Genomic DNA, 20,138 nt, shown 5'->3' with positions numbered 1-20,138 from the left:
TTTAATATAAAATTTTGCATTCTTCAAGGGCGTTTCTAGCTCATTTTTGTGGGTGCGCAACACCCTCCAAATCCCCCCTCCCCCCAAAAAAACCCCCAAATAAATAAAATAAAAATAAATAAGAGATCTGTGTATTTTTTTGAGTACTTTTAAAACAAGGTAGAAAAGATCTGAGATGACGTGTATACATTTTCCATCACAAGCTAGCTGTTATGACCTGCTATACAGCCTATTAAAGCTAAAGTGCTACTTACAAGCCAACCAATTGAATCCTCATGACCAAGAAGTGTTATACTTCTCTTTCGTATATGTAGGAATAAAATTGTGATAAAAAGTACAAAATAGATTTTTCCTGGCCGGGAGATCAGCGCCCCTAAACTTCTTACCCTAGAATTTCCCCTGGCATTCTGTATTGCAGTTAGCTCATTTAATAAATGAAAAGTTTTTATACTTTTAAGCGAAAAGAAAAACAACATGCAATGTTATCCTCCTCACTTAAGATGTCAGAAGGGTTTTGTGTCTCCTGTTGTGTGTGCGTTTTTTCTTCTTCTTCTTTTCTCTGGGAGTTATCTTGGAGTATTTAAGAGAACCAACCCCTGGACTGTACAAAGTTGAAACAGTTTGAAAAAATGCTTTAACTGAAATTCTCCCTCTCTCACACTTCTCGTAAAAAAAAAAAGAAAAAAAAAGTTTGGACAGTCTTCTGCTGCATACAGAATACAATTACCATGGTGTTAACCCAATGAATAAGGATCACAAATTAATTATTAATGTAAGAATATCATGCAGCTGTTATGAGTTGCTAAATGAATAAAGTATGAATGTTATATTGAGTTGAGGATTTAAATGCTCTTTCTGGTGCAGGTACGAGATCCGGGACCCGCACCTGGTGGAGGAACACGTCCTGCAGGTCCTCAAGGAGAGGGCCGACTTTGACAACTACAAGCCCCGCCCCTTCAACATGCGCGAGTTCTACGACCGTACGGGCCACGACATCAAGGACATGCTGCTGTCCTGCTACTACCGCGGCACGGAGTGCAGCGCCGAAAACTTCAAAGTGGTGAGTCATCCACGTTACTCGGACTCCCGGGTCCGAGGGCGTCCCGCGTGTATAACGCAAGGTCAGCGTTAACAGGGCTTTTTGGAACATATGACCAATGTGACGTTTGGTAAACGGCCATTGCAGCTCTGGAAGCAAACGGAGAGTCTGGATTGTTATGCTCCTGTTGGGCATGGCAAGTGTTGCTGATGGAGGGTACACACCTGCTACCTTTCGTGTCATAGTTGTCATAGTCTCTTAAAGGTTAAGCAATCCTATCATGAAAGGTTGACCGTGCGCTTGAACATGGCCTCTGCGTCGCAATGTTTACTTGTCTGCTATTGGGACGTGTTCAAACATGTCCTGACTTGTTCTGTATCGGTATAAGTATAAGGTATGATGTCATCGGAAGCCCATATTTGGGCCTGGGGGCGGGGTATAAACTGGACACGTTGGGGCGTGTTCAAACATGTCCTGGCTCCTTCCGGAATCACCGGGAGTATGACGTCACAGGAAGTCCATATTTGGGCATAAGGGGGCGGGACAGAAAGTATAGCATGATAGGAAACATGCCCATATTTGGGTAAAAGTGACGTCATACTTTGGCGAGATGCCAAAAAGGACGGGAGGGGGCGGGACTTAGACCGGAAGTGAATGGGTGGGACAGGAAGCTACGTCATCAAAGGGGATTGTAATACTTATACTACTTGTATTATTTTCACCATGAAGTACATTTTAGCTTTGGTACTGTAAGCCATTGCATTTATTTTCCACTATCAACATTTTGAAGATCGTCCACTGCAGAATCTTCCAATATTAGGACGTTTTTGTTCACTTGCTTCAAGTTTATATTTTGTCCTTAGAAATCTTAATTCAGGTATTGCGTAGGAGAAATGCATTAGGTTTAAGTCATTGGTGTTTTTTTTGTGGTTTTAAGGCTATCTTTTACTTAATTGAAGAAATCTGTCAGATGTTCTTTTCTATTGACGGTTACCTTTACAAAAATGAAGTACTATAATCTTTAACCATGTTTTCTTTATTAAGACCATATAGTGAAGTGTTTCCGAAAAGTCACTACACGCTTCCATTTTTGTTTCAGCTATCATTTGGACGGAAGTGAGGCCATCATTTGACATCAGGTTTTGCAATTTTTGTAAGCACATCACTCTCTCTCGCCAAGTCACATTGGAGCAGTAAAGCAAAATTTACTCGAGTTTGAAAATTGACTGCCAACTCAAGGTTGTTCAGCATCTTAATCTTCCTCTTGAAAGCCATTGATTAACCTGAAATACGGGCACATCTTTATCAATCATCCACTGAATCAAGATTTTGTTGCTTCTGAGTTCCAGCGCAGCCCTCTGGGTAGCCTTTCCCCAGCTTTGCGCAAACACCTGCTCTAGGAATTTAATAGTATTTTTTTTTTATAACAGATCCTGTTTGAAGAAACTTGCTATGGATAACGTCAATTGTGCTGTGAGGCAGAGTAGTGTGGCAGCTATAAAGCTTCACAAACGGCACAAAATGGTGCCCAACTGCCTTCGAGAAGAAAAACATTTCTCATCAGGCGTCAATTTTTGCAACGTTGCTCTAATGTCAATTTGTGAGCCATGGGCAGGGGAATGATATGCTTAGTAAAAACTGCAAAGCCTTAGCGATTAAATAATGATGGCCTTACGTTGGTCTGAATTATACTTAGAATGAAATAGAAGTGTTTAGTGACCTTTGAAAGACCCTATTTTTCAGACACTAGTAAGCACAATAGGAAGTCGAAAAGAATGGAAAATATGTCCAAAACATGCTTCCAAATGGATCTGTGCAGCAAAAAGAAAAGAGAGAAAAAAAGCACCCAGCGTATTTCCAGAATTGAGGTGATTGGCTTCCATCTAACTAGCTGCAATTTGTGGCCAAGCAGGTCGTGTTTCCATCAGAGCGCGTTCACTCCCCCGAAAGCTGCTTATGGCTGCTGGAAATGCAGTTAATAGAGTAATTGTGTCGATTTTTTGTGTGTGCGCACATGTGGCCAGTCGTAATGCACAGCAACACAGCAGCGCACTCGGCTGCAATTTGTTTGTGTTTGCTTGTATCGCTGACCCCATTTTAGAGGTGAGCAAAATCCAGTTAATTCAAAGAAGCATTTTTTTTTTCCTCCTCAGACCTCCTACACATTCAGATGACCTTTTGGGTCTCCGGTAATTGTTCTTGGCATTTTTACCGTTCCAACAGTCATTTTATTGCAGTTGCCAGTACTGTCCATTTAATGTCTTCTAAGCCTGCTGCTGGAAAGTATAATGAGTCCAACTCCAATTAGCTCACACATTAACAGATAAGCCTATCTGGGAATGTCATCTTATTTGTCAATAGGCCCAAGGCAATCAACAAACTGTCTCGAATGCATGAGAATGAACAAAAAAAAACGGTGACAGGAACATCTGGGAAATTGCGATACCGACATGAATGCAGACAAGGGGTAGCATTTAACAGATGCTCATTGGACCAACAAATTGTGAATAACGAGTGAAGTACCACAAAGCATGTCCTGTCAGTGCAGTCAAGTGGTTCTAATGCCGGTATCTGTGCTGTGCAGCTGCGTGCCAGCTGTTTTGAGAGATCTAAATGCTGACAGTGTTTTTGTCATTTTCCACAGCATTGTAACGACAGTGGAACCTTTGAGGTCCAGCACAACCAGTTTCTGAAGACGGTCACAAATGAAACCAGAAAGGTGGAATCACCTACCGTTGCGGCGCTGTGCGAAAACAAATTCCATTGAACAAACACGCGCGGGACCAGCGTAGCGTCGCAATATTTTCGGTTCGGTCTGAATGTCGCATAACAGCTCTGACCTTCCTGCGTGGCGTTTGTATGTTTGCCAAAGTACCTGGAGAAAGCGGTGTTAGAGTAGACAATATTAAGTATTGTACTCTTTGCGTGTTCAATTAACTGAATGGTGAGATCCTGGTGAAGAAGTCCCTTTGCAAAGGTATTATAATTATCAGAAGCTTCTGATGACAAAAGCTGACGACACTGAAGCCGTGTTCCATCAGATTGTGTGTCGTCCACTCCGGCACATCCTTATTTATTGAAAAGTCGGTGAATACGAAAAGTCTCCACCCATCAGCCCACAGTACATTTGGTTACAACTCAGTGAATACAAGAGAATCAGTTCCCATGGGTATGAATCAGATTAGAACAAAACAATAATAATAAGCCTGTGACTCCCTTCTTCCGACCGGCAGAGACCGGCCCCAGACCAAAACTCCCCTCAAGATAGCAAATGGAACAAACCCGTTGCCCTTTCTCTCATGAAAGTAACACAGATAAGAATACAATTCTATTCATTGAGCCATACTGCTATAACTAAATCCAAAACGGCTAAAATATAAATTGAAACTGAAAAACAATGTTAATAACTCATCAGCGGTTACTTGGCTTCCTTCTGTTTTTAAAAAAACGTGTGTTAGCTTTTTTGAAAACACTGTAATTTAGCCATACCGTAACGTGGCAAGTCTTGGATGAACATATGCAATCCCCTGCTAATAGGTCAGGCCGTTACTTCCAAATAATTGTTGCGGAAGAGCCAAAGAAAATACTCATCCCACTTCTCGTATGCTGCATAAAGTTGTCTTTTTACGGGGTCTGTGTGTGCTTTTGTTCGCTGCACTTGGCCTTTCCATGTTGCGGAGCAGGATTGGATCAGATGAGCAGAAAGTATTAAGTGTGTAGAAATAATTCAGAGTGCAATACAAGAAGATAAAAAGGAAGTTGAGCGTTACAATGAACCGCCGCCCTCAGTATCCCCGAGCGTGGCGGCAGTAAAACTGTGATTACCACTGCTGGCGGCGTTGGCTTGTTTATGCTCAAGCGTGACTTGGACCGCGACCACTCCCTGCTATTTGTGTGTGCTACGAGGAAGAGACAGTTAGTTGTATAAGAACATGACCTGATGAGATTGTGGACGAAGGCGCAACACCTTATTGGACTGAAAAAAACGACGACACGGCAAGATGCCTGCACTGTGTGTAAGCCGCCATTTTGAACACTCTTCTTTTGTGTGTATTGTACTGTGAACCTTCACCTACTTGCAGTTCACCATCATCAATTTTTCACGTATTTTCCTGCGAAACTGAACAGAAACCCATCTTCAGCTATGCATAGAACGTATCTAATTTGCATATTTTTTGCGATTTTTCTTTAAGAGGCCACAAGATGGCTCCAAAGCCCTGGCTATAAGGAAAGCAGAAATTGGTCTCAAGGAAGTAAGTCACAGTTATGCATGATCGACAGACAAGATATTTGTGTGTGTTGGGGAGGAGGTGAAGTTTAGCCTTGGTTGTTAGTTGAAGTTACGGAGAGTCTTCAGCACATGCACATCTGCAATTGTGGATATATATATATATATATATTTTTTTTTTTAAATATTGTGATTTGCAAGTATATAAGGATCCTGATGAACGTATATTTACAGTTTGCACTAATATACTGTAGCTAATCATGTACATTTTGGGGGGGCTGGGGGGTCAATTCTGTTCAGTCCTATCCCCCACGCAAAGTGCTTTTCCTGCATTCAATTTGTTTTAAATAAGCAAAATAAATAAATAAACCCTACCCTGGCTGCAGACTACAAGTGGTAGGGCTTGTGCAAACTTAAATCATTTCGACATACAGTAAGTACATAACAATTTCTTTCCCTGTCTTATTTTAGCCGAGCAGAAAGGAAACAATGCCAATAGTAAATATTAATAACTGGCCTACAGCCTGAAGCGGAGCTGCAGAGGAATATGCAAAAGCACCAAAAAGTGAAACCATCCGAGAGCGAGAAGCAAAACGAGGAGCAGGGCTTGATTTACGGGCTGCAGCAAAGTCTTCGGATGAAAATAAGCGCCGCAGTGAGCGAAGGACACTCGCTCGACGCTCGCTTTCCGAGCAGTCGCTGCTCATCTGCCGTTCCCCCCTTGCGCTCGTTTTGGTTCACAAATACGATCAGCTGTTTTGATGTTGGTAGGATGAAGATAAGTCTCATGTTTATGCACTGCTATCGCTCCATATGCCACTCAGCCATCAATCCATCACACTGCAGCGTGTCCTGCGCGACATCACTTATCTGAGATCAACTGGGAGAATTTGTCATAATGGTGAAAGATGTGACAGGAGAAGCATACGTCTCACTTGCTCGTAAAGCATCGTCCCAATCGCCTTGTCCCCCCCCCCCCCCTGCAGATCATCTAGCTCAGTGGTGGGCAAACTCGGTCCTCGAGGGCCGGCGTACTGCAGGTTTCGGAGGTTTCCTTGCTGCAACGCAGCTGATTCCAATCAACAGGATTGTTACCAAGCTTAAGCAGAGCTTGCTGATGAGCTGATCATATATCAGCTGTGTTGGAGAAGGGAAACCTCCAAAACCTGCAGGACTCCGGCCCTCGAGGACCGAGTGTGCCCACCCCTGATCTAGCTGCTTGCAAGCAACACTGTCCTAAATAAATAAATAGATAAGTACATACAAGTGAAAATAAAAACTGATATAAAGAATATCATTCAAAAATTGATTACAAAAAAATATATATATAAATGGAAATTAAAAACAACAAAATAGACATAAAAAAAGTAAAAGTACAAATTAATACAAAGATTAAAAAAAAACAATGATCAAGTCATTAAATGTGAATGTAAAAATAAATGTGGATATAAATACAAAAATAAATAAATAAAGAGAATAAAATATCATTCAGCACATAAAAATGCTCTGCTCTCATATTTATTTCATGCTGCAGACAATAACAGCATAAAGTTAGGCAAGGGAATGTTAATCAAATTAGGGGGGAGGCCTCATCATTAATTCATTAATGAATGGCCTTTTTGTTGGTTTTTATTTCCATTTATTTTTGAATGACGCTTTTTTATATCAATTTTATTTTCATTTTTATTATTATTATTATTATTTATTTATTTTGGCAGTTTTGGAGCTCCATACCAAACATAAGCGATGCTATCCACAGTGTCCATTTTAAATATAAGGAAAATACTGTGTCAAGTACTAAACAAGTTGCACTGATGCCATACAGTTGACGTCATCTCTGCCGATTTGCTCATTGCTGCGTCATTGTGACATTGCACAGTCTCCAGTTCCCGTCCACATGCTGAGACCTCAAACGCAGGAAACCCTCGTGCTCCTCCGTTGTCTCGTGATTTTTTTTGCATTTCCCATGGTATTGCTCTTGTAGTGGGAAAGCGGCATTCAATTCAAACACGTGCTACCTGAAAGGCTAACAATCACAGTGTTTGACTTGCAGACATAATAATGACCAATTGTTTAATCGCTACTTCCCATCAGCCCATTTATGCCCCGTGTCTCAACAGCAGCCCCGTGTTCTGGTGCGCGCCGGACTCTTGTGTAATGACCATGATCATTCCATTTGAACTATTGGCTTTTGTTTCAGCTGTCTATTGACCCTCAAGAGAACACCGCCCCGCCTTCGCCCTCCTTCCTTCATCGGTGGGAGCCAGAAATGTTGCTAATGAGAGGCGATCAATAGAGAAAAACCCAAGATGCTTCATTTGGGATCCTGTTGCACACACTTTGAAATTATAACGCATGCCGTGAGATGTTTTGCAACTCGACGCTTCATTGAATTTTGTCCACTTGTGAGTAACTTCAGGAATGATCGAGTGATTTTTCCTCCTCAGGAAGTTTTGCGCACTTGCAAAAAACGACTTATTCGCTCAATAGCCAATTAAATGTACTAGCCTATTGAACATGATGACATTTGAGCTTGAAATTCAAACCATCCTCTGTGCACTTTTTGTTCATTTTTTTCCCCCTCCTCCATTAGCTCGCAGCTGCTGCGCCGATTGCACCGGACATTTTCCTTCTGCAGGCTCGATCAATCAGCTTGTGATTACTGTACTAGTAGACAATGATCAATTAAGGCGTTTGCTGAGTAATGGACGCGTTCCTAATGAAAACAACACATTTTCTTTGAGTCAAATGAGGACAGCATTTTCTATTTCTTTTCTTGTTGTTGTTGTTGTTGTCTTCGGCACTTTTCATCCGTAACATTAAACGATCATCTCAGATGTTTTTTTTTGTTTTTGTTTTCCAAGTTTCAGCAGAAAAAGATGATTCAATATTTGTGTCTGGGGAGCGGTTGTTACGCAATCGTACAATTGATACAAACTGAACAATACGCGCGGTTAAGTGGCCCGGGCTGCTGTAACTTTAAACAGACGCTGTCAATTAGGAAGAGAAGTGCAGTGTTATGTGCTGTCTGTAGAACACAGGCTGCTTCACTTCAAAATCAAGAAAATTGCTTTTGAATTGGGTACAAGTTCTTTTTAAACGAAACGAAGCAGGCCGCCATATTGGCAGTTAATTTACGAGATGATTTGTTCCCCCCGACAACACGGTAATTACATAAATGACAAAACTGATAAGTGAATGAGTGACTAGGGCTAATTGACCCGAGTTCACATACGCACAACAACTCATTGTCAGCATGATGAGCTGGTGTAAAAACAACAAATAAGTGAAGACTCATAATCTTTACTGTCTTATTCTGTATTTAATTGATTTTTGATTGTGATGTGATGTGGAAATATTTCACGAGATACGACAAGTGATTTGGATGGAAATCAGTTCAGCCAACTCAGCTATTTTTAAACTTATCAGATACTGCAATCTTTTCTGGGATGATGGACGACTTCCAATTTGTGTTCAGAAAGTGTTTTATGCAATTTCTTGAAAGGAAACTGTTCTAGGGTCACACAATTATTTAAATAAATGTCTGTGAATATTTTCCTGACAGATTATTTCATTATCCTGAGGTGTGCTGTGTGTTTTGAATGGTTGCTACTTGTAGTCTTTTTAGTGAGACCAATGGGAAATTTGATTAAGAATGTAATTTGAATTAAAAGGGTTCTTTGCCGTTTGACAAGAGCATTTTTTTTTGATAGTTTATTATGGATATCATATCTCAAATGCATTTGAACACAATATAAAAATGTTATGGCACTTTTCTTGTTGTTGTTGTTTTGCATTCATTCCCATGAATATACACGCTATCTAGTATTTCCCTCCAAAAATGAGCTGTGAGCATTGTGGGCCTTTGGAAAGACCAATCAGTTTAACAGTGCTCATATTTGATTTGAATTTCATCCCACTTATTTTGTGGTCAATTTGTGGGTGAAGTTGTAACACTGACTCGTACGCAGACTGGCTGCTGCGTTTTGGACCGTGTATACTGGAACGCGACGGCGGAGCATATTCGACTTTTCCACTCTGGAGGGTGACTTCAAACTTTTGTGTTTTCAAGCCCCCAAAACGCCGTCACCGTCTAAACGAAAGGCACTTCCGATTTTTACTTGCGTTTTTTTTTACCTCCAAGCGTCCTCGTAGAATTATTTGGAGAAATCTGAGAGTCACGCATGTTTCTTTCTTCCATGCACATGAGATGACACTGTCATGACTTCTGTTACACAGAAAGATGTCAGCTGTGTAGAAACACTTCACCCCCTCCCCGCTTTAAAAAAAAATGATTTGGAATAATGCGTTTCGTGGAAAGGCAGCTGTCACGGTTGAGCGAGTGCTGGAGAGTGCGACTGAGCCAGATAATGTATCCTTAAAGAATCAATTATAAACACGGCGAGATTGGAGGCCAGGGGATTACCTATGCAAGCCCTTTTGGAGGCGGGAAGAAAAAGTGCGGAGGGTTGAAATAGATAAGAACCTTAATGTGCGCCAGAGGTGGATTCGCTTGTTTGGCTCCGGGTTAGCGCTGCCGGAGCTGCCTGTGGCAACAGAAGGAAGTGGGGAAAGGGGTGGGGGTTTGATAGACACCGAGAGAGCGCGAGCGGAATGAGAAGCAGGCCATTCTGCGCCTTGGCTGTGTTTATGGTTGAGGGCGGAAAGTCGAGTTCAATCCATCGTGTTAACATTTTGAAACAATTTGTCCACATAGATAATGGAAGGAGGTGCCCTTTTTAGCGTTAAAATGATTTAAGTATCGCTCACTGTTAAAAATGTTTTTATCATAAAACATTGTGTGTCTATACTTACGGTAGATGTACAGTACATTATGGCTCCGTTTCCTGTACAAATCTAAAATTAAACCATGATTAGACTCATCTGGTTTAATTTAATCCGCACTAATCAAGTTGCTTTCTGAGGTGTTATTTAACATGAGATTTAGTAGGTCCAGAATTTCAGACTAAGGTAATCAATTGGGAATATACATTTTGCCACTGTGTGTGTGTGTGTGTGTGTGTGTGTGTGTGTGTGTGTGTGTGTGTGTGTGTGTGTGTGTGTGTGTGTGTGTGTGTGTGTGTGTGGATTGTTTAACAGGAGTTGAACCAATGATCAGGCATGGAAAAAGAGAAAAGAAAATGTTCCAAAAACTTTTGTAAAAGCGAGATGAAGCTATTGAAAGGAATTGAAGATAAACATCCTGATTCAGCAGCAGAAATGAAAAAACTAAAACACACGGACTGCAAAATAATTGAAATGTAAATGTTACCAACATGACCCTCAAAAACATCAAGAAAAAGATGTCATTTTTTGTGTTCATATATTCTAAACGATCATAGCCATTGAAATCTTATAATAGGTTAAAAGGTCACAATATAGTCTAAAAGGTAATTTATGTCAAAAATATTTTGATACGAAAACAAATTTGGATTCCTTATGATTTCCTCTTTCCAGCGATATACTGGTTATTTCAATTGTACCAGTGGTTGCTGGGGAAAAGGTCATTTGAAATGAGTTGAGAGGGGTAGAGTTCTCCAGTCGGGGAGCTTGCGGACTTAGTAACAAGGTACGCTGGCGTGACGGCCGGGACCTTTCCCTGACGGGCCTGGGGTTCTGGGGTGCCGCCCGTCCCCTGGTGCTCCCTCCTCTCCTTCCTTTCCACAGTGTTTGACTTGCAGCATGTAAGTAATGCCACTAGGTAGGGGTGCAATAAATATATACAAACAGAAGCTCACTCCGCCACCACCACCACCACCACCACTACCACCACCACCACCACCACCACCACCACTACCACCACACATGCATCAGTCATCTACTCACCATTCAGGGTCATATTAATGTTTTTCCTGTTTTTGCCACTTTGGCCTTTTGTTTTTTTGTTTTAATGGGCAACCTAATTTAATTCTGCCCTACTAGTTTATTAACGTTTTAGAATTCATTAAAGAAAAAATGAGTGGAAAACATGATTAATGGTTGTGGCATTTAAAGTTGGTCCCGATAATTACAGCGGCTGATTGATGACTGCGAGAGCGACTCGGCGTTATAGTTTGGCGGAGGGATGCATTATTAACGACGGCGATGGCGGGTCAAAGAGCTTTTATTCCGCAGGAGGCAGGAGGAGACGCGTGTGCTGTCATCTGGGGTGCTGCGTGGCATCTGGGGAGAGTAGGAAAAAAAAAAAGTAGCGGGAACGCCGTATATCCCGCTGGGAAGTGGCGTTTTCATCTTAACAGCCATTGTCTTGATGTTCTCTCTTCTTCTGTGTCCCTTGGGTGCATTCTTCACTTTGAAAATACGCTGCCACTTTCCTTTGACCTGGGTGTGTTTTTTCTGAAGTGAAGGTGCTTGCGTTCTTTATATGCACCAAAGTTTTTGTTTGAGCCTTTTTTTTTTTACACTCAAATCTTGATGGTGCATGTGTCAAACTATTGTGCTTATCAGGAAGATATAATCACCCTCCACATATTAACAAATTCGTCATATCACAGCTTTTTTTTTTTTTTTTTAGGTGACTGCCCTCAGATACTTGCTGAAAAGGAAATTTTTGCTGTTTTGCCTTATTTTGTGCATTATTGGCGTTGCGTCTAGCGCCGAGGAACTGTTTAACTAAGTTGAAGAGCTTGATTTACACAAATGTAGCCCTTTGCTCGCCATCTTGTAGAATCTATAAGCAATTACAGTACTGTATACACCTTAAATACTTTTTGGGGTGTTAAATACTGTTGGATTTTTGCTCTTTTTGGCAGGGCTGAGCTGAGTCCATATCCAGTTGTTGACTAGTGAGTAAACCATAAATTTTGCCGTAATAATTCTAGGTCCTGTCAGGGGCGGACTGGCCATCGAAATGGACTAAATAGTTTGTGCGCACTCTGACAATGTAAGCGCCACTGCCACCTACTGTAGTGGATGTGCAATTACACTTTAGTAGAGGGGGTAAAAAATACCTCCCTGACAATGCACTGTACCCGCCCCCCATTTAAGGAGTGGCATAAGCAGATGCAAATAATTTTTAGGAAATGTCAAACATGATTAATCAAACATGAATATTTTAATTTAACAGAGATTTATGGATAGGGAACCGAGTTTTGACACCAGTAGCTGGAAACCTGCAAGTAATTGATCCCTCCCTATAAATGCCTAAGAGGGTACCAAAGCACTACTTTTTCATAAGACACAGCTTGGGCACCATCTTGTGGCCATTTCAAAAAGAGCATTAGGGTGACTTTGCAAGTAGTAAATTGCAGCTTGGCAGTCGGTGTACATTAAACAATAAAATATATTTTTTTAATAATGTACAGCAACTTTAGTCTTTTCTCTTTATCCAAGTGCAAAATCAATAGTTTGTCTTTGTTTTAGGGGATTTATGATGCAGAAAAGTGCAACTTGAACAGTTGTAACACTCTAGATTATTATGCAATAAAAACACCAATGACATTTGTTATTGCTTTTGTTCCATCGAAAGAGCCCTGAAGAGGCTGTTTAAAAGCAGCTGGAAGTTACACGAGACCGCTAGTTTACTATCAAAAGCGCTGGCCGTGACATCTGCTAGCCACAGGCTGAGCTCCACTGTATTTGTCTACAAAGTAGATGCGGGGCTTGAGCGTGAGGCAGTCACACTCGCAGTTAAAATCTCCATTTCTTTTTAGGAAATGGAGGAAGCAGACAGTTTGAGCAGTCGGAATTATGCTTGAAAAACACCAAGGTCTTTTGTTATTGCTTTGGGCTCCATCTAAAAGAGCCTTGGAAAGGCTGCAGCTGGAAACTGCATTGATTTATTTTTTATTTTTCTTTAAATGCTGCATTTCACTTTGCCATGATGCCGTTTCGGAAGAGTTAACAAGACGTAGTTTACTGCCAAAAGCCCCTTGCTATCTATCCATGGTGTCCGCAAACCAGAGGTTGAGCAGCACTGTGTTTATTTGCACTTCCTGACCTTTACCCAATATGTTCCACCCTACGACACCAATTAAAACACTTGTACTGTTCTGCATTTCTTGGACTTGTGACATGTTTAATGACTAAGTTGAATCTAAACTAAACTGTTACATCCCAATATATTAGCTGTGTTTAAAGTCTATTTTCGGTCGTAGCTAGTGAGTAGTCAAAACAGTTAGCAATTGTTGATTTAATTAATACAACTACTTGGATTTCTTCTATGCGAGTGGGAAATGAAGAGGTGTCAATCAAGGCTCCAGCAACCTCTGGTTGCCCTTGTTATTATTTATTTCCAACCCAAAGCCTGAAGGCAACAGCTGATCCATTGTTTACAACATTCGCTAACAGTGTCCTGATGCAAACCTTTTGCACGAAAAACCTCATGGGACCCGGAGGCAGAGTTTTATTTTTTATTTTTTTGGGGTTTCTTTTCGTCTCTGACTGAGGGCAAAGGTTCAAAAGGAGACGCTGAAGAAATAGCGTAAAACAAAAGTGTTTTCTGTTCCTGAATACGAATCTTCCTGGCAGCTGTTTTTGCTGCTTGAAACTTTGTCTGATAGCGCAGACCAAATTTCAAGATGTTGAATTGCTAGATTTTAATTTTTTTTTTCCTTCGCGGGTTTGGAGATTTCAGTTTAGAATACCAATTTGAAATTGCTAGTTGTCAGTCAACACAAGTATGACATGTCAATTTAAATTCCTCTTTGATACTCATTAAAATAGTGAATGCTGTTTTGAAGAATAGCAATCAAGGAATTGGTAAGTCTGAAAAATGATAGTCAACGACACCACTATGTTTTGGAGTCCTCGGTTCTCACCCTCATTGCCAAAACACTACCACTAACTTGAAAAATACAAAATAAAATGTGAATGTGCAGACCAGGAAGTCTCAAATGAAAAACATTAATGGAAGCAAATAAAAGCTCCATCGCTGAAAAAAAGATGGACATGAACAGGTGACATAATTTCAATTATGATATCAATATTGTATATTTTAATGTATCATTTTTCAATACCAATTCATTTTGGCAGTGTTCTGGTTCTATATAAATAAATTGCAGTATTCTGTAACTATGGTAACAAATTAAGCACTTGATGTGACCTTTCCCCTTATATTCTTAGGCATTCCTTATTACTATTAATATCAAATAATAGAATATTAAGAAATGAGTTCCCAGTGCTTTGAAAAACTTCCAGTACATATCGTTGAGTTGAGAGCAGCTCGACCCAAGCATTGTCTCAATTTAAAATTTATGTTTGAAATGTATGAAAGAAAGAAAAAAAAAAGAGGAAAAAAAATAAAATAAATAAAAATAAAAATTAAAAATAAAAAAATAAAAAAATAAAAAAATAAAAAAATAAAAAAATAAAAAAATAAAAAAATATGTTTTTATTTGAAAGCTCAGGAGGCTGACCTGCAAAGTTGTTTTTTTTTCTCCCAAGGCAAAAATATTCCGACCTTTACACCAACTCCTCTGCAAGCATGCGACTGAACTCACACCACAATTTCTGCCTACACATTGAATGCATGCCTGACCCGAAGCCATTTGGCCTCCAAAACTGAATCCACGCTGAATGTATCGCCTTGCTCGTAACACTTAAGAAGCTTTGGAAACCAAATATGCGCACAACCCCACCTTTTCAGACGTTGCTCATCCTCAGTGTGCATGTGCACACTTGTTTGCAAGATCATGTGTGCATGTCCAGCAAAACGCTCCGTGGGACTAACTCAGGTCGCTGCACTCCAACGGGAAGTGTGGATTTTATTTTATTTTTTCCTGTTTTTCCAACAAGAGATGAGACGTGCTCCATTTGGCAACAGCAGTGCGCCATCACAGTCTTGGACCTGCGTCGCAATCACCGCCTTTTTATGAACACTGATTACAGGCTTGAAGAGGATCTGTGAGCCCATTAGTGTCATATGATGAAATGTTTCGATAAGAGAAAGGCATAATTTTCGTGCGGTGAAAGGGGCCTTAATGAACTGTCCACATAATGAGGCAGTGAGCCATGAGGTCGGAAGAGCGGCAAAGATGTCCACTGGCACTTTCTTGTTTTGGCGTAGCAAGTGTCTCCACTGGCTGTTCTCTCTGTTGATGCCCCCCCCCCACCCCCCGCCACACGTTTATACTTTGATTTGGATTTCATCATTTGTTGCCCAGTGAAAAGTGTAGCTGTGGTAGCTTGAAGCTAATTGGACAAACCATTAGCATTGTATAGACCATGTTTGGTACAATCAACCCCGACTATTTTGAGCAGCGATGGGCAACTTCAACGAGGGAGGGGGCCACGGTTTTTCATCAGCGCCACTGAGGAGGCCCATATAGGACCGCCCACTTCCTAGCCAGATGTGTTACTATGTCCGGGTTTCGGGCTGAGCTCCACTGTGTTTTTCTACAAAGTTGACAAACAGTGATATTTCTAGTATTCTGCGATATAATTGTCAGTCTTAGGTCCTGTATTTTAGGTTCTGTATTGGGGACTCTTATTTAGTCATACAGGCCTTTATTCTGTCGTATAGAATTGTGCATTGCATTAGCGGGAGATACTGAATGAAGGTCAATACATCAAGGTTCCTGTTCCAATAAATTTGAACACAACAAAAAGCGAAATACCAGAGCACTGTTCGGCACACTTTGTTGGTTTATAGAAGGTCTGAAATGTCTATTTAGAACCAAAATTGTGAAGTCTAAAAATGCCTTAGAGTATAAAAACTCAAAAGAAACCCAGAGAAAATGAGGGCTAACATTTTTTTTTATCATTTGATTTTGTAATGTCATCCGGCATTATTACAGAATGCTGTCATTCAAAAGACCAGTCTGCCAAGATTCTTTGTTTAAGCAACATCATTAGGAAGCGGATTGAAAGAACTCCAGCTCCAGAATTATTCATTTTCTTTACCCTGACAGACACGACCCACCACTGGAGTGTTTGGTTTTTCGGTTCAGGTTGAGAATGCGTTTTGGAGCTTGCCAAGTAGAAAAAAACAAAAACCTACAGGCTTCACAAACGCAACACGATCTCTTTGCTGGATTGTTTGATTGGCTGTTGCAAGAGAGGTTACACAAATCCACAGTTTTAATCCCAAGTGAGGCAAATTTAATGCCAAAAAGTGTTCCAGAAATGTATGTGCTTGATTTTTCCACCGTGTCTGAACTATCACTTCAATTTTATGCCCGCAGCCAATTACATCTTAAAGAGCACCGTGAGACCTGCTAAATGGGGAAAAGACAAAACAAGAGGAAAACAATCAGCTCTGAAGTAGCAGTTTGTGACACTGCATTTATAAAATGAATTGCAGCCAATGAGATGGGCTGCAACTGTGAAACTGCATCCCTATTTCTTTAGAAGGAACTTCTATTTAGCAAATATCAATTCAATAAGGCTGCGTTTATACTTGGAGTCTTAATGCTTAATCCTTATTTATTTTTTTCAGAAATTGGCAGACAAAATATTTAAAAGGTTGTTTAATTTCTTCTTATTTGTTGGGTGGGTAGGCACAAACGAAAAAAAGTTGCGACTTTATACAGTGGCAAATTTGCGAATTTATAAAGTGGCAGATTTGCGCGAAAAAAAACCTCAGAAACGTATGAGAAATACACGTAGCGTAGCGTAGCTATAGTCTGTGAGGATTCGTTGGTGGTTAATGGGACACTGTTTATAAAATGACAAAAGGCAGGATGGAGACGGATTCATTCTTAATTTAAACTTTACTCGTCATACACGGCAGCTAGAGCGGCAACACTTCCTGATCCCGTCAGCTGACTAAACACTTAACCAATCAGAAGCTAGCATACTTTAGGTAAATGCAAGCGAATGACGGAGAGCAGCAGATTGGACACATTAACTTAGCGACTTGGACAAAAAAAACAAAAAACACCAAAATGTATGAATGTGTAAATAATAATTCTGGAAAAATAAATGTACAAGTAAATATTTATTTTAACAAATTAACTTAAATGCTTGGCACAAACAGTCGAGTAGTAGGCTACGTGTATTTCTGGTAAGTTTTTTTTTCTAGCAAATCTGCCACTTATTAAACTGGGAAATGTGCCACTTTGTAAAGTGGCAAATTTGCGAGTTTTTTTCTCGGAATATTGCCCCTGCCCTCTAAAAAAATATATATATTTATACGTGGCCCTAATACGCCGTCGTACTCCAGAGACCCACGTTTTTGAAAAAGTTGGCCAACCAATTGTTCTTGTCAACACGTGTTATCAATAAAGCGTTCCATCTGAAGGTTTACCCTAATTGGATAGGATTATTATGTTCAAACTATATTATTTTCCCGCATTTCGATTAGCTGTGGCTACTGGAGCTCAACAATGACTGCATATGACACCTTGTCCGCTTTACCCCGGATTCAATTACGCTGACGTGAACAAATTGCAATCCTGACAGGCGTTGAAGTCCGAACCCGAGGAGCAACGTTGCTTGATAACATGTTGCTCATGGCGGTCATAATTATCCTCACCCCTGCTGGAACCATAAAGTGTCGAGTGGCGCAAACGTGATCCCGCGCTCTCGCGCCCAAAGCGCACATCAATAGCACTCCACTCGATACACTTGAGGGAGGAAATACGAGTCCCTTCTCTTTTGCAAAGACGCCATAATAGGCAATTAAACGGCTCATCCGGCGGTGGCCAAACAAGGCTGTTAAAGGAAGGGGAGCGCTTCGAGGTTGCCTAATTAACACTCCATCTGGAATGGCGCCAATGTCCATGCGTCGGAAATGTGGCGGACGATGAGTGGCAAATGGTGTTTTCGTTTTTTTTAAACACAACTTGTTCGACTTATTTGAACCAGCTTAATTGATTGTTTCTTAATTGCGTTGTCTTTGAAATTGTAACTATGTTGCTAACCCTTGGAGAGGTTCAATGTCACATTTTTTGGTGAACAAACACGATAGCCAACAGAAGCATTAGTGGCCCTGGCGGGGCCCGGGGGTCGTCCTTTGGCGCTGCCGCGGCCTGGGGGGCCCTGAGGTGTTGCGCTTGCTCTGTTCCGGCGGGGGTCGACGGCTCCCCTCTTTGGTGGAGATTTTCATGCATGCCAGATCCACCACACCAGCATCTACCGAAACTCAGACACAATCTGTTTCCTCCTCAGGTTATTGAATCGGTGGAGGCTAGTTGGTGTCTCGGATCTCACGCGGCTTCGTCTGTCCTTCCTTCCTTTTCTCGGTCTCTCCTTTGGTCTCTTGAGGCCTCCCTGATTTTATGTTTTTTGGATTTGTTGGGGTCTGGATGTTTCTTGGGCTGGGGAGGAGTTCTGGTGGGGGGTGTCTGGTCGGTGCTGGATTTCGCCTTCCTTGGTTTTCTTTGGTCCCCTCGGGTCTCCTGGTGTTCGGTTTAGGTGAACGGTATGAGATTTTTTCTAATAGGTTTTCTGATGAGCTAACAAATACACGCACGCACGCACGCACGCACATACACATACTCACCCACACACACACACACAAAAATAAATAAATAAATAAATATATATAAAAAAAAAAAAAATAATAATAATAATAAAAGCGCAATGATGATGACATTTCCGAATGAACAATACTGAGCTCTTAAAAAGAGAAAAAAAAAAAAGAAAAAAAAAAGAAAAAAAAAGAAGCATTAAATGGACTTTGCAACACAGCAGAATGTGGCATAAAAAAATACACACAAAAGCCTTCAACTTTGATCTACAAACATTTTATGATCATTTTTAGCTCAATGTGGTCACGGTATATTAAGCAGTAAATTGCATTCGATGTTAGGAGCTAGACAGATAGAAAAAAAAAAAAAAAAAAAAAAAAGGGAGCTAGACAGATAGACTTGGACATTATTTTCACAAAATGAATAAAAACCATCTAAACTTTTCAAGTAATCCGTAAAAAAGTAATTAGCCCGGCCATCTGTGTTGTATGGCTCACGACGACGCACTCTTTAACCCAGGTCATCGAGCCTTGTGTCATTGGCTGGCCAAGGGCAACTTGACCACATGTTTTTTGCAGTTGGAATCCAGGCCTGTCCAGCTGAGACATGACCGGCAGCATTTGTCATCTTGGATTTTTACCAACCAGCCAGAAGTGGAACTGAAACAGGTTGCACTGGCTGGTGATTTATTTCTTTTTTTTTTTTTACTTGGCAATGCGCTTGATGTTTGGTCAAGATGGCAGCTACAAATGTATGTCAAATACAGATTATTACAAAGACAGTAGAAAGTAGTAGTTCTTAGTAGTTTGACCTATCAAATAGACTGCAAACGTAGAGAATGTTGTTTTTTTTTCATCAGGGGTTGTTAAAAGTTGCAAATGGTTGCAAAGATGTTCACAAACAGTTTCTTCTTTATCTGGAAAACCTTTGGTACATTTGTCGAAGACTGCATTGGACAGAATTATGGTGCAACAAGTTGCATGCTGCCTAATGAGAAAAGGTTGAACATTTACGATTGTCTGGCCGACTGATTTCTGAGCAGAATAAAACTCCACCCCACAAGATAATTGGTTAGGAGATTTTTTTTTTTTTTTAGAGACATCAAACAGCCTTTGCTTGTTTTGATTACGAGTGGAAATAAATGCTGAAATTCGACATGTTTGTCAGTCGGTGTGTCCCAGGATTTAGACGTGATCTTTAACTGACCCCAATTTAAAATAAATTGTGATGAAACTCAGGCTTTTAAATAATCCCCAAACCTTGAGCGGGTTTCTTCTTTTACATTTGTTGAATTGAATCACTGGCTTACTAACAATACCTCAGTGTATTTGATTAAATTCTTGTTAAATTTAACCCCGTTAGTGGCCCGTAATGAAAAGAGATGAGCTGTGAGATGAGACATTTAAATGCACAACGGACAGTATTTAGTGTCCTGCAAATCAGGTTGAATGAAACTTTTACACAGCAGAGCAAAAATATACGGCAAACTTTTGTATGGATGACCTCGAAGTAAATGAGT

At 40.6% G+C, this 20,138-nt stretch overlaps 1 protein-coding gene across 2 annotated transcripts in view; it reads left to right on the top strand.

The window, feature by feature from the left end:
- The window catches only part of asic1b (acid-sensing (proton-gated) ion channel 1b), a 159,315-nt gene that overhangs the window by 13,944 nt on the left and 125,233 nt on the right, over positions 1-20,138 (top strand). For both annotated transcript variants that reach the window (XM_086087164.1, XM_086087162.1), the window contains exon 2: positions 865-1,060. In XM_086087164.1, the coding sequence (XP_085943290.1) occupies positions 865-1,060 (196 nt within the window). The remainder of the gene's footprint in view (positions 1-864; positions 1,061-20,138) is intronic.

This window comes from Leptonotus elevatus, chromosome 10 (assembly GCF_054856555.1).
Source record: "Leptonotus elevatus isolate MCC_2025b chromosome 10, RoL_Lele_1.0, whole genome shotgun sequence".
Classification (NCBI taxonomy): Eukaryota; Metazoa; Chordata; class Actinopteri; order Syngnathiformes; family Syngnathidae; genus Leptonotus; species Leptonotus elevatus.
The sequence above is the reverse complement of the archived record's forward strand: the minus strand, read 5'-3'. Positions and strand labels throughout refer to the sequence as shown.